Raw genomic sequence first — 21,940 nt, forward strand, 5'->3', positions numbered from 1 at the left:
AATAGCAGACAGCTCATTTACCTGGACATGTGATGAGATGCTGTCCCAAGAGCTCTTCTCCCCAAAATACAGAGTCCATAGCAAAGTGTTACCAGAGGGGAATCTTTCTCTGCTTCGATAGGCTGAAAGAAAACCAACGAACGCAGAAAATGAAAATAACAGTCCACATCAATGAATCAGAAAGTAAATCAACATTACCATTTTTTTTTAATAACGTATTTTCCGGACTATAAGGCGCACATAAAATACTTCGATTTCTTCAGAAATCGAAAGTGCGCCTTATAGTCCGGTGCGCCTTATATAAGGCTTGAAGCGGCGGCACGCGAGGAGCTAAGCGGCGGCCGCCGGCAAAGTCTCCATGCCGCTTCCATACATTGCAATGGGAGCGCGCTATTCAAATAGTATTCGTTCATCTCTAACTATTTGAATAGCGCACTCTCATTGTAATGTATGGAAGCGGCATGCAGACTTTGCCGGCGGCCGCTGCTTAAAGGGATTCTACTAGAGATGAGCGAGTACTGTTCGGATCAGCCGATCCGAACAGTACTCGCTCAACTCTAGATTCTACCATTAAAAGAACTTCTTCCCCCTGACCACGTCGGAATAGCCTTAAAAAGGCTATTCGTCTCCTACCTTTTCCATAGCCAGCGCCGCCTTCTCCCTGAGCTGTGTTCGCGCCTTCCGTGTCCTCGTCTGTGTTGTCTTCTTTGGGCCTCATGGATGACGCATACGCAGTCGGCTCTGGCTGCTAGAGCCTGTTAGAGCCGACTGCGCATGCGTCATCCATGAGGCCCAAAGAAGACAGAGACGGAGCTGCGGAAGAAGGCGGCGCTGGCTATGGTAAAAAGATAGCCTTTTAAGGCTATTCCGACGTGATCAAGAAGGAAGAAGTTCTTTTACTGGTAGAATCCATTTAACTCCTCGCGTGCCGAGCGCTTCCATTCATTTCAATGGAAGCGTGCCATTGAAATGAATAGAAGTGGCCGGCACGCGGGGGGTTAAGCGGCCGCCGGCAAAGTCTGCCGGCCGCAGCTTTCAATCACATATAAGGCGCACCGGACAGTGCTGCGCCTTATATTTCGGTGCGCCTTATATATGAACCTAGGCAGGACTATAAGGCGCTCATGGGTAATGCGCCTTATAGTCCGGTGCGCCTTATAGTGCGCAAAATACGGTAGCATACTTTATATATCATGTGCTTGTTATGACACTTAGGGCTAGTTCACACGGATTCCGCGTGAACACATTCCGTCGCGGCTGCAGCGACAGGATGCTGGTGCAGTGCACTGGCATCCTATTGCAGCTTTCCGCTCTGGATTAGGCCCAAATGAATGGGCCTAGTCCGGAGGGTGCTGGCGCAAGGCGGAAGCCACAGCTGAATCAGCCGCGGTATCTGCCTGAAGAAAGGGCAGCTAGCTTCTATTTTCCCCTAGCGGGAACAAACTGTTAGCGGGAAAAAAAAACCGCTAGTGGTCTACGTAGACCTCCGTTGTGAGGGGCGGATTTTGAGGCAGATTCCGCGTCAAAATCCGCCCCCTCTTGCCCCGTGTGAACTAGCCTTTAGGCTAAAATACCACCTTTAGCAAAAAAGCAGCTGAAATTATCTACCGTAGTTTCTTCTGCAGGTTTTACACCTGTGGCTGGGAAAGACTGAATACCATGATAAACCCGTGGGACAAGAAGTTAACCTGCTGCAAGTTCAAATCCTACAGCGCCAGACACTTTGCACATTTGTTCCAATCCCACATACATTACACTTGTACAAAAAAGCATTTCTGTGGGTTTTTTTTATTTAACAAAAGATCCACTATGTGGTAAATATTGCTGCACGTTCAAGAAGAAAAAAAAAAAAATGTTTCAGCCTAATGGTACCTGTACAGTAACTGAGAACTCTAATCTAAGACAATGTTCAATTTTTTTTTTCAGGTACATATTAATTCTATTAAAAAAAAAAAAAAAATCTATTTGTATTGCATTTCATAGTGTCATATACTTTAACGTAAATAAACACCAAAAATAAGAGCGACCCCAACCCCAATGCCAGCAGAGAACAGTTACGTAGCTTCTTTTATTACCAACTATTCATGCACCTTTTCTCTGCGGGAGGAACAATATTTTATCCAGTTCAGATAACTTGCACAGAAGCTCTCTCTTGAAATGCCAGCCAGGCGAAGATCATAGTCCTCATCAATGTTTGGATTAAATGTAGGATCCACATCTACATAGCAGTGATCTGAACATGGTCGGAGTCCTTCCTGCATAGTTTCATTGGCCAACCACTCCTCCAGTTTTGCAGAGGTTGTCACATAGTAGATAATACCCTATGAAAAATACCAATAACACGTCACCATGGGCTTTTCAAAAGTACATATTGCTTTCAAGAGCTCTTAGAGAAAAGGATTCCATTACTGTACAGTGTAAGAAACAGGAAGCAGTGGGCTCAGTACACTGCACAGTACCTGGGGGCAGTGCTACTACTGCAATGTTAAAGATAGGCCAGAAGATTAAAAAAAAATAAATAAAAATAAAATAAAACCTCACAGAAAAGCCCTTTAAGAAGAATACATATTTTTTCACCGATACTATACACATTCCATACCTTAACGTAGTAGGTAGTTAGAATCCGACGAAGGTCAAAAACCTGAAGCATGGAGGCTGCACTGTTATCTGTAATGCTGTAACCCTCCAAAACATACTTTGTCACCAAGACTTCCCATGCAAGCCACCGCTGTCCAAAGGCAGCATTGAAAGACAGCATGTGGGGAACATGTCCAGGTTCACAGCAACAAAATCCCTCATCCTCTTCCACCCCCTCTGTGATGGCCTCTACTTCACGTTGCTGGCAGTAGGTACCTAAAAATTATGAAATTAAAAGAGAAAATTGTAAATATGTGCAATAGTTGTGGCATAACACCGGTATCTAATCGCAACTGAAATGTGCCATTTTATGCAAATTCAGACAATTACCACATTTGTAAAGGTAATAAAAAAATGCAACATTTCGGATTTACTAGATAGACTTTACATTTCCTAACTTGAAAAGGATTAAGCAGTATGGTATCTCAGAACATAACATTGATCTGTAGGGGTCCAGAACCCACATCAATTATTGCTGAAAAAATAAAAATCCTGCTCGATCTTGCCATGGATTCCACAGCCAATTCTGCTACAGAGTGCGTGGCGTGAGAAGCCTCGCTGATTATGTGATGGAGCAGTGCAATGGAAAGGAATTTGAGATGGATGTCCGCCTCAAATTCCTCTTCATTTGCCCCCATGAGCATCTGGCCTAACTGTCAAAGCTAAAGAGCAAGCAAAGAAAACTAAAAATAAGTGATACAGCTGTGGCAATGCCACAGATCGACAAAGCAGTGTACCTCGAAATTCTAAGCCTCGAAGCTGAAAGGTGACGAGTCCATTGCCAATTTCTATGAGGTGGACAAGAGCATTGAGATAATCAGAGGCGAGGATAAAACAGTCTCCTGTATTGTAATTGCCCCAACGACCAAGAAGGAGGTCTCCACAGAGACTGTGCTGTAAGGAGCGCGTCAGGTGCTCATAAAAAATTGAATTCAGATTGTTGTCGTCTGACCCTATAAAACAAAAAAATACTAATTTAATCCTGCAGTAACAGATCTCGATAAAAAATGTTAATGTCAAATTATCAGAATTTATTATGGGCAAGATCTTGATAACCACTTCATATACACAGTAAGCTTTATTTCACTTTATAGGACATTTTTTTAAGGTTTTAATATCATAAGCAATATATAATCTTTATCAACAGCAATACTTCAAACAAGATTCTTTACAATAGTCACAAGAATGTCCTATCAAGGATGTTACCTACAGAAGGTGCAAAAACGGCAGTCGCATTATGACCTTTGTGCCCATAGGGATCCAACCACCACTTAGTCACATATAGCATCCTCGCAGCGTGCAGCAGCCCTGCACTGGAATCCCTACATCATAATCTATTATGTTCTGTCAAATCACATTACGTATTATTCCACTATACAGTTATCCCTATGTGCACTTAGGGGTGCAAGAAATTCAACAGCATACAAACTGTTGCCTGAAAAGATCCAAAAATCACACTATTGCAACAGAATAAAACACCATGTATAGTATATAGAGTTGGGGCCCTTGTTACCATTCTGTCTACTCTTGTAGATTTTCTTGCCACATTGTAGAAATAAGTAAATGAAAGTCAAGCATAGTTAATGAAGCTAAAAAAAAAAAAAAAAAATTCTATTAAAGAAAGTAACTTCACACCTGGATTTCGGTCGAGTTGTGAGGCCAGCCTTGTATTTGAGTGATCCACACGCTTTGTGCTGCAACATAAAACCACACATAGTTAAGAATCCATTAAATACTTCATCAATCTGGAGAGAATGGTTTTTGATGAAAAATACATACTACTCTAAAATCTGAAAGCTTTTTACATCTTGGAACAAATATGCCTAATGATGATGGCAACGTAATGAAACACATTCAAGGACTTACTTGTAGTCTCTTTCCCAGAATTTTACAGGCCTCACATATGAAGTGATGAATATTGCACTCCCAAGAAAAGGGTTCAAAGGGGTTGAAAATAAAGCAGACACAATTGCTTGGACAAACAACATAGCAGAATCTGAAGAAGTAAGTTAAGGAAACGGACCCTTTGGTTAGATAATAAGCCCCATAAGGGACAGCGACTGATGGGAACAGAAGCGGCAACAAGCACTGCTGACTATAAAGACAACAGAAAAAAAACCCATACCCATAATAGTTGGTGAAAACAAACATAGTAATAACTATTAAAAGCATAAAGGATACGAGGTACGGCGAAGGGCTGGGCAAAGGCATGGAATGCTGATCCCCATGTAATCTGCCACGGAGCAATGTAAGTGTAGACAAAGCGTAACTTGTAAAACAGTTCCCAAAGCTGAAACAAAGTAGAGAAGATTAATTAGAACTTTTCTACAAAATCTAGACATGACACAGTATGGCAGCCAAACAGTTACATAGAGAACTCGGGGACCTAGATGGTAAGTAACCTATGTGCAAACATAAACGGGTTATTAGCCCATGTACATTATAAGCCAGCATCTGAAAAGGTGATTAAAGGGATTTTTCGGGACTGAACTACTGATGACCTATCCTCAGGATCGGTAAGGGCTTCTCAATCTTTTAATATTGTGACAGCACATGGTATTATCTGGGCCAACTGTCCATGCTTAGTGTTTAATTACCTTAGCTATAAATTTGTTTGCTGTACTCAAGCAGAACATTAAAATAAGCTTAAAAAAAAAGAAAAGAAAAAAACACTACCCACAAAACACAAAAACTAAACCACCACCAACAGGGCCTATGCAACATATGGTTGGGGTCTCTGAGTGCCATGTGTGTAGTGCACATATGTACCCAATGCTTAGTTCATCATTATATGACTATCCGAGCGCTGAATTTCACATTTATCACCTACTCTGTGACTGCAGATGATAAATGAAGTTTGTGGAGAAGAATATTTAGTAAGACTTCTCTGCCATTAATTAGCTTATTAACTGTACAAAGGCTACAGACTGGAGATTTTGTAGCTAAGCCTCATTTATACAGGAATTAACCCATTAATAAATGAAATGGTATGATTGTCTAGGGGATGATGTGGCCAGTTTATACAACAGATTTCAACTAAGGCAACCACTACAGAACAGCAATATTATTTAAATATACAGAAACGCATGAAAAATACGACAAAATGTATATTTGGTTATATACCTTGCTGAAGAGGATGGACATAAAAAACAGGTCTAGCAGGAGTTTCTCTGAGCAATCCTTATAATCAAATGTGAAGAAGAGTACAGTGAAGATGAACGTGGCATACTGACAGGTAGGGCTACTGTAAGACGACCTTAGCAGCTTCATTCCAGCAATAGTGATCAACAACGCGCCAACCCTGTTGAGAAAATAATGACAAAAGTAAATGTGATGAAGTCTAAAAAAAAATGTTTTCTTACTTAAATTAACTGGATACTATAATAGTATATGACTAGGATACATTATATGATCTGATCTGTTAGGATTCAGCTTCTGGGATCCCACCATCCATACAAATGAAGAACTGTTTTAGCATTGTACAATGATAATCCATCAACGGCTTGAGCGGGGAACTAAAGATGAACAATGGGGCAAAGGCTGCAGTTTCCTGCAAAGCCAGGTGGCTGTGACTGCCACTTTACAGGGAAAACTTGAAAGGCAATTCAGAGGCCAAGCAGCTCTCCATCCCCTTTATTCTTAGGATTATGTACCCAGACATCAGATCCGCACTCATCATAAAGCAACAGCACAATCACATCACTTCCTACGAAGCTAGAAAACTACTACTTAAACATACTCACTCTGCACCAAGTTTCTTAGGGCTACCTATATCCTTGGCACCATTGCTGAGTTCATTAAGAACTATGAGTGGGTAAATAACATTCTTTTCCACAAAGAGCAGCCAGACATGAGCCTTTTCAAACCACATCATATGAGCAGCATCTTGGGAGGACGAAAAAAAAGGGGGTGTTATTTTTAAACAAAAGTTGTTAATATCTAAGAGACAGCATCCTAAGTGTTATATCACCCGTGAATAACTTACTTCGAACTTCAAATTGATAATATTCCTTTGTTTTTAGCAGCGGGTGTGAGAAGCAATGCCAGGGAAGCTGTTTGCGTACTTGTGGTAAAACGTAATGAGTAAGGAAACCAACTGAACCAACTACTGCATAGAGAACATAACTCAGAACAGGCTGCAAAACAGAATCAAACGCATTAGTAAAGAATCAATCCAGTCTACACATTCGGTGACGTGTATGAATACAACTTATATTCAGAAGTACAAAAACAAGTTACCTGTAATGCTGTAAACACAGTGCTGACGTGAATTGCAAAGTAGAGAACTGCTATGACCACACAGACAACTAGGTCAGACTGAAGCCGTTCATTCTGCAAGAGAGTAAACAAAAACTTTATTTAAACCCTTAAATGGGTACAGTTTGCAATAGCAGATTGATGATCTGGGGACCCTTCTATGACAGGAGATGGATCACTAGATGTTAGTTTGGGTCAGTGGGAAACATGGTGATTGGAACAGAGACAGGAGTCTGCTTTGATCATGCCATGGTCCTGGATCACAGTAGGGATTAAAAGTTCTTCTGATCCCGGCTGTATAACAAAAGACTGCTCTAAGAGCCTAGAGGACTCAAACCTTATGTGTAACATGAGGGTCCCTTAAACCAGTCGAAACACCTAGGCAAAGAATAAATGGAGAGGAGGCTGAAGATGTGGGCAGCTTGCCGAGTTTACTGGACAAAGCTATGTTTAAGTGCACATTCCTGTAGTTGATGCTGGTTACATTTTTCAGTCATAAAGCACAGAACCATGACAAAAAAACATAAAATCACTACTTCAAGAGCACTTACAACAGAGTTTCTTAGCTTCTCAGGAAGAGGATCTTTCACTTCTGACAGAGGGTCCTCTGGATTTTTATCCTCATTGTTTGGAAAGAGTTTTGATTGCACCAATGAGCTAAAACCAGACAAAATACAATAACATTAAAATAATAATAATAAAAAATAAATAAAATATGACTTTTTCCACATTTTTGTTTTCCAAAAATCATAACTTTTTCTGTCAACAAAGCTACGTGAGGGCTTATTATATGCATGGCAAGTTGTAATTTTATTTGGCACCAATTTGGGGTACATATAAAGTTTTGATTAGTTTTTACTAGCATTAACCACGACATTGTCCGCGCCGTCCTCACTCCCTGCGCGAATCACCTCCTACGCGGCCCCAGCCTCCCCCGCGCACCCGTCCTCCTTCCCTCTGCATGCATGGCAGCACTGAGGCAGTTTCCCCGCCATGCCGCAACCAAGAGCACCACTCCCATCTATGCACAGCAGCCGGACCCGTCTGCGGCACATAACAACACCCCCCACCAGTGCTATAGACACAAACTCCAATGGGCAACCCTCGAATATAATGATCGATGGCCCGGGAGAGGTAAGGGAACATAAAAAAGTGTTACTTACCTCTCTGGGTTCCAGATAGGCTTCAGGCCTAGTTCTTTGACGTTCCTGAAGATGGCCAACACCACTAAGGAGTGCAGCGGAGCCAGGGATAGGCACAGTGGTTTTTTATGTTGGTATCCCCTTTCGGTGTCCGATTATAATACTCTAGGGTTTGAAAAGACCCCAGAGTATAATAATTATTTATGGGTGTTCACAGTGGGGCATAATACTGTGTGCAGGGGCCACTATGGGGCATAATGGTATATGCAAGGGCCACTATGGGGCATAATAGAGCGCGCAGAAATGCAGGGAAGAGGGGGGGGGGAGCGGGGTTGGTCGGGGTCTTCGGCGGTTGGGTGTGGGGGGGGGGGAGAGTGCTATTCCTAGTTAGCCACTGGTGTCTTTGTAGATATTCGCTCACCTGTGCACAGGTAAGGAATAGTTCCAACAGCAGCCATATCTAACTGAGATAGCTTTTGCTACAATTGTCTCACATTTTAGAGATTTAGATATTTTAAAAATTTCTTATATTGCATTTGATGGCATTAACAAATTTTTATTTCTACGCAAATTTGCCTGTCAGTAATTATGTATATATACACAAAGTCGGAATTCAATGGTCTTACAATTCATGTTCACTGGAAATGTTACATTTGTTAACTTACATGAGGACAGAGGGATCGCTGCTCTGTCTGCTGAGATGGTAAGAAACTGCCACTAGTACACCACAAAAAATGGAGAACAATACCGGAACATGCGGGGCATCCCAAGGATCCTGAAGAGAAGATAAAAGTGACGTTACAAGTCCTCTCCGAACTAGATGTGCAATGCGTCCTAAATAAATGGAATACGGTCCACAAGTACTAGATACTAATGCATTAGACTGTTCATTCTGGAAAATATATGCAAGTATCAGTTATAGATCTAGATCTAGATCCAAGGAAAAGGGCAGAGGAATGGAAAAGGATTGGCAAGGCATTATTCTTTTTCTTAATTTATGCCACGTGAGAATGCTCTCCCCCCAGCCTCTCCTACGTCCATGACGTTTATTTTATTCTATAATGTATATAAAGTATACACTTAAAGTATAAACACTTAGGGCTAGTTCACACGAGCATAGAGGGGGCGGATTATGAAGCGTAATCCACGTCATAATCCGCGCCCTCACAATGGTGGTCTATGGAGACCGCCAGGCTTCCTTTTTCTGTGAGCGACATGCCACTCATTGAAAAAAGAAGCAATCTGCCCTTTCTACAGGCGGATTCGGCGGCTTGCTGAGCGGCGGCAGCAACCTCCGGAGTAGGTCCATTCATTTGAGCCTACTCAGGAGGGGGAAGCCGCGACTGTCGGAAGCCGTGACAGTCGTGGAAGGCGGATTTTGGCCTGAGAGTGACGCGGTTCCCCGCGTCATTCTCGGAGCCAAAAACCGCCTTTACGCTCCCTGTGTGAACTTACCCTTAAGTGTTCTGCTAGCAAATAGTAAACCAAATGATAAAACAGAGTTTGGAGAACATAATGGATCACTATCGAAGAGAATAACAACAATAATAATAATCTAAAACCTTCCAGACTTCAAAATATTATAGATTGAATATTTAAAACTATGGACAAAGGGATAAAGAATACAAAATAGTGGTTGAGAATAGGACTCCCTCTATATCTTATTTCATATAACCAATACAATGATGTAATCCTTCTACAAGACGTAATATTCTTACACTTAAAAGGTAACGTGTTAGCTCTCCAGAGGTGTCTCTCTGAAATAATTCGGGAGCATCTTTTCCTATAACTCCGAGTTCTATCGTTCTATCATTCCTCTATTTTCCTCTTAGAAATTTCTAAATAAACTGACAACTGGGAGTTACCATTCCTGTCAAAGGAGTATGGCAGTCTGACGCGAGCAGCACTGACTGGGTAGGGATCAGTTTGTGCAGAGAATCACCAGCAACTGGTAACCTAGTCATCAATTTGACTATTTCTAGGAGGAAAGACAGGAACAGTACAGGAGACCCAGAATTGTAAATTCAAGTGGACAATTTTAGGAGACGATAGATCTTCTTTAATGGCCCTGTAATAACTTACCTTAAGAGCACCATAACACAGTCCATAGAGTAAAGCTACTGCCACAATGCTACGAATAAAGCTGTAAAGTGCTGCAAGCAGGCTGGTGGTAGCTGAAAGATAAAAAAAGTACAGAATCTGTAGGCTCACTCCTTGCTAGATCTCATAGCTATAATAATAAATAAAAAAAACAAGAAAAAAAATAAATAAAAAATGCTTAAAAGGGGATTCCTCATTTACATAACATAAAAAGAAAAACAGACATTCTTGCCAAAATTCTGAAGGTTGCACCCTCTTTCTTCTCATGTTCAAGCATGCTCACTACGACGGTTTTCACTCAGGGCATCTCCTAATTCTCGTGGTCACTTGGGGTAACCATTATACATTTTTCACAATTTATCACATGTTTAGGAGAACCCTTTAAAGTGAACCTGTCACAAAGAAAGTACAGTCTTATCTGCAGAGAGCAGGTTATAGAGAAAGAATGGCAGAGTATATTGATAGACAGTGTGGCGACAAATGATTCCACCCGTCATCTATTGGTTTATAGCTTGACTCTTTCCATGCTTAGAATTGGAGGGTATTGCTAGTTAGTGACTGACAGACCCCCATGTAGGATTGTGCACACAGAATACAGAGATATGTACGCCAATTACTCACCCTATGACTAGATGATTGCCTCTAAGCACAGAAAAAGCAAAGTACCGTAATAAACTAAGGCCTTGTTAAAATCTCCAAAGCAGTCTCCAGCGCAGAGACTCCTGGGTGGAAAAAGTCCAGCAAAAAAAAAACCAGACACATTACAGACACCATTATAGTCAATGGGGTCCCCCAGAATCCATTGTTGTCCATCATATTAGATGGACCACTTTTCCATTCTTCTGGTCCTGTACTGGACCAAAAAAATAAAAAAAGAGAGAAAAAAAAAACCCCAAAACAATGGTGCTGGTGTGAACACGCAATAATACTGAATCTTTTCCGTCAACACTGTATATACCAGTAAGCTTGGCAATGCTGCTAGATGTCTTTTCATAGTGACAGGTTAACTAAGTTTGGCTTGTTTACTTGCTATGTTCAGGTTAGTTAGCTTTATTTAGCTTATTTTTGTATAAATGCAAAAAAAAAAAAAAAAAAGTTTACAAATTTCTAATTCTATCACATACAGCTCCCGAATGTACTTTTTTCAATAAGACAACCATATAACACAACCATTAATGTTTAGTAGAAGTAGTACCTACCATTTCCACCAAATACATGTATATCCACTTGTTCACATAGGTACATAACGAATGTGTTCACCTGAGGCAGAAGACCAATAAAAAACACAACTGGGAAACAGAGTGTGAACACTGTGGGAGGAAAACCAAAAAAAAAAAAAAGATCAGCGAGTAAATAAACCATGCCATACTGCCAACACCAAAACACGGTCCGAGGGAGGATGACATACATAAGAAGCTTACGCGCCAGTACTACATCACCACTCTCCATGGGAACCATCATGCCAGCAGTATGGTAAATGACCATTTGAGCACTGAATGACTGCAGGGGGTCATGTGCTGGTTGCTTGTAAAATTTCCAGGGGCTGCTGAATCTTCTGCACTGGACTGGCAGGAGACCAGGGTGACTATTGTTTTTTGTGTTATTTTAACATATTTTCTGTTTTTCTTTTAAAGCTAGGTAACCACATGTAAAAGCATGAAGGCATCTTACTAACTTCTAATGACTTCTGGTGTCACTCTTCACTACAGAACCCCAAAGAACTTAAGTACACATTTACATGAACATATTCATAACTTGTCTCTTGCCTTTCCCATTTTATTGTATATCTATAAATCTCCCATTCCAATGATCACCTTTTTTAAAAACACCAAACCCACCAGGACCATCTGTGTTAGGGAGTGTTCACACTACCGTCATTGTCCGACATGTAGTGTCCGCTGCTAATTGCATTCATTTAAATGGACATTGGGTGCGTTCTTTTCCAGTCCGTGTCTGTCCTTAAGCGTCCATTCCCAAAGATGTCCGGCTTTTCCTTTTTCCTACGTCAGGTTTTTGCTGCCTGCTTGAAAAGTCTGACATCTTTGGGAACGGACACTTAAGGACATCTACAGAGAGTAAAAGAACGCACTCGATGTCCATTTAAATCAATGCAAAATGTCACGGACAAAGCTAGTGCCCGATGCTAATGTCCGCACAAGATTTTGAACGTACATTAGCAGTGGACACTAGCTGTCGGACACCGACGGTAGTGTGAACGCCCCCTTAACCTAAAAGAAGCTTTCTGCAGAGCATTGTGTGGACAAAGCCTAAAGCGTTAAAGGGGCTCTATTACCAGATTTACGGGTTATGAGCTAAAGATATGCCTGAATAGCCTTTAAAAAGGCTATTCAGGTGCTGCTATTAGTTTGTAAAAAAAAGACCCCCCTTCCCCCTGTTTTTGTTAATTACCTTGGTAATAGATATGTAAATGAGTTTGATCGTACACGGTGGGCATTTCGTGCACCCCTTAGCGTCATAGCTTCTGGACGCCCACCGCTGCCTCCAAGGCCTCCTCCTCCTGCTTATTCACGGCAGTTTCTATTGAAAGCACGTGCGTGCGCAGTAGCGCTCCCTCTGGCGCGCTACTGCGCACATTCCAGCATAATTTTCCCATAGAGAACATTACGAGCTGGAGCGTGCGCAGTAGCGCGTCGAAGGCAGCTCTACTGCGCATGCTTTCAATAGAAACTGCCGTGAATAAGCAGGAAGAGGAGGGCTTGGGGGCAGCAGTGGGCGTCCAGAAGCTATGACGCTAAGGGGTGCATGACACACCCACCGTGCACAATCAAGCTCATTTACATATCGATTACCAAGGTAATTAACAAAAACGGGGGGAAGGGGGTCTTTTTACAAACTAATAGCAGCACCTGAATAGCCTTTTTAAAGGCTCATAACCCGTAAATCTGCTGACAGAGCCCCTTTAAACTTCAGCAAGCAGAAGAAACATACTTACCGATTACTAAGTCCCTTGCTGAGATGAGGAGCACAGGATTGGTGAAGGCCATTCCATATAATTTGTATTTGGTGGCAGACAAGTTTTTGCTTCCATAGTCCAGTAACCAAATAAGGCCACAACAGGCACAGAAGTAAACAGGCCTACTATAGGCTATGATACGGTTATGGCCCTGAAATAAAGACACATATAGTGAATGCAAGAAAGTAAAAATTCTATCATTTTGGAAACTATGAATAAGGGCTGTCGTGACCTGGAACACAGTTGAGTTCAGATTTTATAAGAAAAACCAAAATGGTGTGTATATATGTATAAGTATAAAGATATGACGATGTCGGAATACTTACATGTCTAGGAGAAGAAGAATCAGGTTGAACACTCTGAAATAAAAACATAAAAAGCCAATTAGATTGTATTTAGCAGGACAAACAACAACCTGTATCACTTGAAGCTATGTAGCTATGTTCTCCAACCAGTAGCTCTTAGTATTGTGTATTGGCTTCAACACAGACGTGGACGGCTGAGAAAATCTTTGACATGGAGAAAATTATATTGATACATGTTGCTATGAGGCTTATTCAGCATGTCCTTTCCCTAATATATACAGAATGTGAGTCTGTGTGTGACCAGAATACTACTACAGTCATTAGCTCTTATGCATTGACACAACTGTATGGTGTACATATTTATCCTTCTGCAGCTCATGAACTATCTATTCTCCACTGTGCTGACAGACGCACATGCTGAGGAGTATGCAATTCCCTATTCTTCCTCCCAGTGCAGTGGGTGACATTGGTGCTTTCCTATATCACACACTGCATGTGTGATCTCTTGGTCCTCCGCCTATCTGCCATACTTTCTTCTGCATCCACAGACCTACTCTTTGTATAACAACCTCATTCCTCCGTACATGCACACCATATATATAGTAGCAGCTTTTCAGAGAATTACAGCTTCACCTCAATGGGACAAACCTGTAGTTCTCACACAGCTGCTTCACTATATAAAGCTGGAAAAGTTTTTCCAAAAGTATTTAAAGGGATTCTACCACTAAATCGGTATTTTTTCTGCTTTAGACATCAGAATAGCCTTTAGAAAGGCTATTCATCGCTTACCTTTAGACGTGGTCGCTGCTGTGCCGTTTCTTATAAATACCAGTTTTTACCGGTATGCTAATGAGTTCTCTTGCAGCAATGGGGGCAGGCCCAGCGCTCAAATGGCGATGGGGGCATCCCCACAGCTGCCAGAGAACTCTCTCCAGCGACGCCTCCGTCTTCAGCTGCATCCTCCCCTTCATTCGTCCTCTTCTGTCTGCGTCAGCTCCGACGCCTGCGCAGTCTGCTCTGCCAGTGAGACACTAGTAGAGCCAAATGCGCTTGCCGGCGGCCACTTTTTGTTCGGCGTAGACTTAGAGGAGCGTACTGCGCGTGAAATTGCGGCCTCGAAAATATGGCCGCCGGCCGGCATACTCTACTAGTGTCTCGCTGGCAGAGCTGACTGCGCAGCCGTCGGAGCTGACGCTGAAGGAAGATGGTGAGAGAAGGGAAGGATGCAGCTGAAGATGGAGGCGTCGCTGGAGAGAGTTCTCTGACAGCAGTGGGGACGCCCCCATCGCCGTTTGAGCGCTGGGGCCCGCTCCCATTGCTGCGAGAGAACTCATTAGAATACTGGTAAAAAAACGGTAATTATAAGGAACAGCGCAGCGGAGACCACATCTAAAGGTAAGAGACAAATAGCCTTTCTAAAGGCTATTCCGACGTCTAAAGCAGAAAAAACACAGATTTAGTGGTAGAATCCCTTTAAGACAGCACAAAAATGTAAACAGGCGGCTCACCTTGAGAAGAGAGTACTGACAGCTGGCAATAACAAGACAAAACTGGAAGACCCAGATATCTTTGAAGAAGCCTTCTGTGAGAAGAACGGAGCCCAAAAAGGCCACGAGAATTGCAAGGATGATAGACAGGACATTTTCTAAGATCTCTCTATTCCTGAAAGATTTATGAAACACAGGTGTCAGCAGAAATCCTAGCTTCTACATTGGAAGATAAGCAGAAAATTGCTTTCAGAGTCAAATGGAATTACCCCTTAGTTGTGCATAAGGTAAAGGAAGAAATATTGCATACTATTATACCAATTATTAACATATTAAGATTTGAGTTACTCTTAAAACAAAATTTAAGCACCAAATATAAATGATAAATTACCATTACTTTTATAATACTACAAAAACTCTTAAGTATTTGTAATAATAAAGGACAGGCGACAAGTCAAGAGAGACATCACATGTACCAAATTGCTGCCTTTACCTGTCAAACAAGGCCAAGAGTGTCAACCTGTCAAAATTGATGCCAACCCAGAGCTTGGGCAGAATCCAGAAGCGGTAGTAGTGTTTCACTTTGTGGGATGCCTGCTCCTGTGGCTGCATCTGATCCTGCAGGTCAGGGCTTAGGTCAATATCTGGCTGCTCTAGCAGGTCTGTGTCTATGGTCAGCAGCCGATTTAATCGAATCTGAGGGAGAGAGAGCTACCAGAGAGTTAGAGGAACACAACACTTCATAACAGATGAGAAACTAGAGGCTTTTAAGACTAGAAAATCTAAATTTGCAACAAACATGGCAATAATATGTTTACTGTCTCTTTATGCAGATAGGCCAAAGCAAATTAGAGTTTCCATTTTATTGCAGAATATAAAGAGTAGGCAGTAAAACTAGATTTCCATTGAACAGTGCACGTTGTTATATTGTTATAATAGCTGTAAAATGATGTCACATAAATAATATATGTACTATTATTAAGCTCACAGCACATGAGGTATGTAATCATAAATCATATGTTTGGCTCTAGTGGTTGTCAGGCGCCCATTAAGAAGAAAGCGTAGAAGGTATAAGTACACGGGGTGCAGAACAAGGTTACCCAACTGCAACTAAAAGCAAATGCTTCCTCAGGTGCACAGGCAGCTGGTCATAGGGCACCGCAGAGACTATGACATTACAGCAGAGGAAACGGAGCACAATTTTACACTCCCCATAATAAAAGATGGAAATAAAGCAAAGACTGAAAATAATCTTACTAGATCATGTGGATAGAATCGAACTGAGGTAGAACTTGATACATGGGAATCTGTGTCACTGTAAAAGAAGCAAATATTTCATCATCAATACAACAAATACACAAATATCATTGTTTATTTGCCTCATAAAGCTAGGAAAACACACTTCGGCGGTGCACTATTTACTCCCTGTACAGTATATACCTCTGACAGTAATGGCAAGTCATACATGTGCATGTGACCGCTACAGCCAATCACTAGCCTCAGCAGACATGTGCTGTACTTGTATGGCACATCACGACTGCGGGAACTGAGACCAATGGGTACCATCAGAGCAGGGGGGAACTGAACAGATGACTAAAGGATTTCATTCTACTCAGTTTTTTTTTTAGTAAATGCTACACAACCCCTTCAAAAGGGAACTCCCTCTTAATAAAGCGATAGTAATGACATATCCTAACAATATACTAAGTGATCAGTAGGGGTGTGACCCCCCAAGACCAGGGGTAGGGAACCTTTGGCTCTCCAGCTGTTACAAAACTTCAACTCTCAGCATGCATACTTGCTCAGCTGTTTTTGGAACTCCCATGGAAGTGAATGGACCATGGTGGGAGTTGTAGTTTAACTGCAGCTGGAGAGTCGCAGGTTGCCTACCCCTGCCTAAGATCCTTATGGGATCCTGAAAATAATGCAACGGCATAGCTTGTTTAGAATGACATATCCTTCACTGTTTATCTTCCACAGAGCTGCAGCTCCATTCAATTAAATCTGTGCTAAATCTGTAGCACATTCACTTCATCCTCATGACTGCTAGGGTCTCAGAGGTCACACCCCCACCAGTGATTGCATATTCTAGATATTGTATAGAAGGGTCATTCCTATCCCATGTCTCCAGCTGCATTACATAACTGTTCTACACTGCATGGATACGTAGGGGACATGAAGAACCTTGCCCTCGTGCAGTCAACCATAGTGAGATAAAGCCAATAATCTGGGAGGAGCTGGAGATCTCGTTACTGGAGACTGAGCACTCTGACCTTCATGTAGTGATTTTTTACGTATTATTCAGCCAGGCTGGTAAAGTAGTAAACCGATCTGTTTAATAAGGATGTATAAATGTAGGTCTATATAGCTTTACAGAGGTCTTCCAGTTCTATAGTGAACATACAGAAGTAATAAACTTCAAAAGATGAGCAATTTTATAAACACGCTGACCAATACAAATAGCAATACAGAGCTGTGTGTATGCCCAATCTTTTAGATTTAAAGGGGTATTCCCATAACTCTTGTTCTGCAGCCTGAAGGCTCTGTACTCTCTTCACTTCCTGGATTTCTCACACATTGGTGGGCGGGGTTTCACTTGCTCTATCTGCTATGATCCACAGTATGACGCTGATGTGGAAACTGATGTAGCAGAGCTAGATTTGAGTCATTACATACAGAGGTAACAGACTCCTAATCTAGGCCTTATCAGCCAAATCCAACTAAACCAGCTGATAAGTGGAAAAGCTGAAGATAGACAGCACAGTAATCCCAGAGCTCTCACCTCCCCCTCCCCTATATGAGGAGCTCTGTTGCTTGTCAGCTCCTCCCTCCCCCCCTGAGAGCAGGCAGCTACCTCACTTGACAAATGAGCAGATATTCCCAAGGGCCATAGAAACAGAGTGTCAACAATGAAGTGAATAAATTAAGATAGCGGCCAAACAAAGCAGTTTTGATAAAGCAATGGATTTAGGAAAAGTCTTATATCCACATAAACTAGCAGTATAGACAGGATCCTTGTTATGGGACAACCCCTTTAAGAGCTGTAATCTACCAGTACTCCTAGTGTACAGAGAGTGCTCTGGTGACATGTATGCACAGTCTTTACACTTAAGACAGTACAGTTATCTGATACCGGAAATAAGAACTTTGTTTACTTCAGAGGGTTACCATATAATAGATACAGGTGGCGTACAGTTATAATAGGCTGCCAATGTCCAAATGCTGTGACCTGTGCTGAGTGCTAAAGTGGCACTTGTGCTGGAAACAACAGTATTATTTGCCTCCTGAGTCTTCAGCTTTTTTCAGAGAAGAATAAAGTTAAGAGTTGTTTTGGGACTAGGACAATGACGAGCTTATCCTTAGGAGAGTTGTGAAGTATATATGGTACGCAGTTGTGATGCAAAATAAGAGGCCGCAGTGTTTGGGCAACCACTACAGCCTCTTCAGTAGTCACCAAGCACAGTTACTCATTGTATAACAGATGTGGTTGGCTGATTTGAACTGGACAGATCTGCAACAAAAACATGTGACCAAATTATGTGATGTCACTGGTCTAAGAGAAAGTGGGGCTCATCTGACCACTGTAGTCTTTTGGCAGGGAGACGGTGTTTGATTCCCCTCCATATACTTACGACCTACAGATAAGTCATCAATATCAATGCCCCAAGAAATATCTCTGAATATGCATTTCACTAAGGAATTAGACAGACACACTCAAATAACAGAACATGATACAGAAATTGTAACACCAACCAGAGGTTATTGGATGTTCTTCTTGCAGCTGGCTCAAAGTTAACCAGCGACATGTCGCAGCCACCAGTCTCATAGAGGGATGGGGTGAATTTACCTGGAAGTGATGGAGAAAACAAGAGCACACAGGACAGGTTAAACACTTCAGCACAACAGAGGATGGACATTGCAAATGATAACATTTTCTCACCATGTATTAACACTAAAAGGTGCCAACAGACCCAAATATTCAGAAGATTAAATTCAATTCTTAAATATGCTCAGTTCACAAATGAATGAAAGCCACAGCTGTGCGGTGGGCAAAAGATACGATAGATACAAACAGTGACTTATAATAGCAGTCAGCTGGTGTTTTAATATTGGAGTCAATGGGATCCACATTGGTCAAGGCCGGAAACCATGACACCAATGTGAATTAAGCTATAATGCATTTTATAAAACGACTTGCTTTATACATATTACAATGAGCAAGTACATCAGACGAAACAGGAGAAAATATTTTAAAAAAAGTTAAATTTTTCCTTAAAATAATATTCATTGAGCATGTGAGCACCTTAAATAATATATATGTATAAACACACAAAAAACATTAATGAATAATATTTAAGTTTTATAAAAAAAATAATAATAAATAAATAAAAAAAAGCATTGAAATCACATGACGTTAAATTGAGGAAGGAACGGAGTCATTCTTAACCTTTCCAGCACTACCATTCAACAAGGCATACATCAATTCTGCAGCAAATGTCACACACAATGCAGGAAGCAGAAGCTACGGGAGGAAGTCAAAAGGCTGCGAGCAACACCACAGTGCAAGTTAGATGCTTTTGGATCACACAAATGTAAAAAGTGAACTGTATGCAGTGAAAGAGGTCCCTGGTAAGTGGGGTATTAGTCGTGTGCCCTAGAGATACTAGGACATAAACTACGTTAGTTTCTTACAAATTCATAGGATGTGCTTCCTTTCACCATTTGCTAAAGATGAAGGGTTAAATAGGGTTTCTGATTTATTCGAGTCCTACAAATTTTATAATGGTTATGAAACATATTTTGTGTGTTTTGTGTTAATCCCTCACCGCCTTCACAGTCTTCGCATGGTATCAAGTGAAAAGGGACATTCTTGTTCAGTCAGGAGTATTGATATAAACAGGATGTATTCACATTGAGCCTCTGTGCAGTAAAACGGATTGCGAAGACACCCTTAGGCCACGGCTATGTAGTAAATTTAGGCTGCATGACATTAAGATGGCAAATACAATACCGCCTGTTACACCTTGTGAAAAATACTGAATTTCTGCTGACCAACAAGTTACGGCACCTTGCAGGTCACAATGTGAGCACACCCACATCACATTAGGCAGAATGTAGAAGTACAACACTGCAACCTTATGTTACTCTAATACATTTCAACATGAAGTCCTAACCTTAAAGAAATGCCCCTTATGACAAGCTATGCACTTGTGTGAGTGGTATTTTTAGGGCAAATGTCAACTGACAGCAAGTAGAGACCTTAAAGTGGTTTTCTGGGACTAGAGTATTGATGACATCTACTTTGTGCAATAGACAAGCAATATCAAATCGGTGTGGTTGCCGGGAATAGAATGCAACCAATGAAGATATGGCACAACACCATACATTGTATAGCAGAAATGACTGGTATTCCAGCTCAATCCCATTCATTTTACTGACTGCGACTGAGCAGCAATAAGGCCATGTGACCAACAAAAAAGTTGTCAACGGTAAGCAGATCTCTTTAGACTGCTGATCTGCATGGGTGCCGGGAGTTTAAACCCTCCTAACTGATGTTTATAACCTATCAAAAGGCAGGGACATCAACATCACAGTCCCAGGAAACCCCCTTTAAACGTGGCGAGTAAAAGTGTACTAGAAAGTAGCATAACATTTTGCATTACAGTGTGTAACCTTAACTCAAATAAAACTGTTCTTTAAGGCATTTTCAATAGAGTTATATAGCCACTATCACACCTTTATGCTGTGAGGCCCAGTTCACATGTGTTTCTGTTTGGGATGTCCGCTTGGGGACCCCTGAACGGAAACCTAATCTGCATTTTTAAAAAAAAAGCGGTTACCAAAGGAAACCCACTTACATCATAGACTATAATGGGGTCCGTGTGGTTTCCGCAAGAAAAATGCAGAGAGAAAAGTGCTGCTTGCAGGACTTCTCTCCACATTTTTCATGCGAAGAGGGGAACAAAATGGCCCGAATGCAGATGTGAACCAGGCCTAAGTAACAATACTCTTGCGCTGATCCGCATTTACATTCCATAATGTGATATTGTTTTATTTATGTTGCCCTCTATTAGGCCAAGCCTCTCTAGTTCTGCCCTAGCATCACATTCCTTACCTGAAATAATGCAAAGCATTCTCAATGAAAAATAGAGTTCAATGCATTTCAGGTTAGTGTAAAGGATCCAAATATATATTAAAAATGTGCGCTAGAAAGTTTAGGTAAAGACCAGAAGCAAAAATGACTTAGAGATATAGGATTACAGGAATTATAGGATTAGATAACATTTGCACCGATTAACCAAACCATTCATGAAAATCATTTATAGATTTTAATACAAATGTTTTGCAAATATGTTTAAATGGCACCAACATAATAAGCAAGACACGAAATATGCACAACAAGGAAGCCAAAAAGACAGCAATGTATTGTTCACATGTAAAGCTTACTCTAAGGAGAAATAACTGCATTGGGGTTAGAAATAAACAAATTGTAAAACATTGCAAAACACAAAGCAGTACTAAAATCTTAGATATAAAATAAAAAAAGAGGCTGTAATGTGATAAGAAGAACCTGCAAACTAAGATCTAAAAGAAAAGGTCGGTAATGAACAACTGTTAGCAACAACAAGCAATCCCAATTACTCTTCTATAGAAAAGCACGCAGGGGAGTTCAGTCAGTCCTCATATAAATGCTGTAGGGATAAAAAATATGGTCAGCAATCCGTTTAGTATCTGACTAGAGAGTGTTAGATTATATATTAGTCATCAGATAAACAGATTCCACCATTTCATTATTTAACAAAACTAGGTCACAATTCAGAAGCATTGTGTGAAAAATGAAGTACAACCTTACTGCTTCCATAGGAATAAATGGGGTAAGTAGCAGCTGGGTGACTGCTCTGGATTAACCCTACAGCGAGCATGACAACTTCTATAAAAGCAGAAGTTGTGGCAGTTTGTTAGTCTAGAGTATTCAAGTGTGATAACATGATAGCAAACCCCCCCCCCCCCCCCCCAAAAAAAAAAAAAAAAAAAAAA

General features: G+C 41.2%; 1 protein-coding gene across 5 annotated transcripts in view; it reads right to left on the reverse strand.

The window, feature by feature from the left end:
- The window catches only part of PCNX1 (pecanex 1), a 75,931-nt gene that overhangs the window by 12,281 nt on the left and 41,710 nt on the right, over positions 1 to 21,940 (reverse strand). For 3 of the 5 annotated variants that reach the window (XM_075282862.1, XM_075282861.1, XM_075282858.1), the window contains 21 exons: positions 18,656 to 18,749; positions 16,160 to 16,217; positions 15,396 to 15,613; positions 14,924 to 15,077; positions 13,437 to 13,469; positions 13,090 to 13,261; positions 11,336 to 11,446; positions 10,119 to 10,210; positions 8,702 to 8,811; positions 7,446 to 7,551; positions 6,877 to 6,969; positions 6,623 to 6,773; positions 6,381 to 6,522; positions 5,761 to 5,938; positions 4,819 to 4,927; positions 4,504 to 4,633; positions 4,273 to 4,331; positions 3,375 to 3,590; positions 2,600 to 2,853; positions 2,091 to 2,321; positions 22 to 122 (listed from right to left, as the gene is read on the reverse strand). In XM_075282862.1, coding sequence (XP_075138963.1) covers positions 22 to 122; positions 2,091 to 2,321; positions 2,600 to 2,853; positions 3,375 to 3,590; positions 4,273 to 4,331; positions 4,504 to 4,633; positions 4,819 to 4,927; positions 5,761 to 5,938; positions 6,381 to 6,522; positions 6,623 to 6,773; positions 6,877 to 6,969; positions 7,446 to 7,551; positions 8,702 to 8,811; positions 10,119 to 10,210; positions 11,336 to 11,446; positions 13,090 to 13,261; positions 13,437 to 13,469; positions 14,924 to 15,077; positions 15,396 to 15,613; positions 16,160 to 16,217; positions 18,656 to 18,749 — 2,812 coding nt within the window. The remainder of the gene's footprint in view (positions 1 to 21; positions 123 to 2,090; positions 2,322 to 2,599; positions 2,854 to 3,374; positions 3,591 to 4,272; positions 4,332 to 4,503; positions 4,634 to 4,818; positions 4,928 to 5,760; positions 5,939 to 6,380; positions 6,523 to 6,622; positions 6,774 to 6,876; positions 6,970 to 7,445; positions 7,552 to 8,701; positions 8,812 to 10,118; positions 10,211 to 11,335; positions 11,447 to 13,089; positions 13,262 to 13,436; positions 13,470 to 14,923; positions 15,078 to 15,395; positions 15,614 to 16,159; positions 16,218 to 18,655; positions 18,750 to 21,940) is intronic. The other 2 variants (XM_075282863.1, XM_075282859.1) reach the window with 1 other exon arrangement.

Source organism: Leptodactylus fuscus, chromosome 7 (assembly GCF_031893055.1).
Source record: "Leptodactylus fuscus isolate aLepFus1 chromosome 7, aLepFus1.hap2, whole genome shotgun sequence".
Lineage (NCBI taxonomy): Eukaryota > Metazoa > Chordata > Amphibia > Anura > Leptodactylidae > Leptodactylus > Leptodactylus fuscus.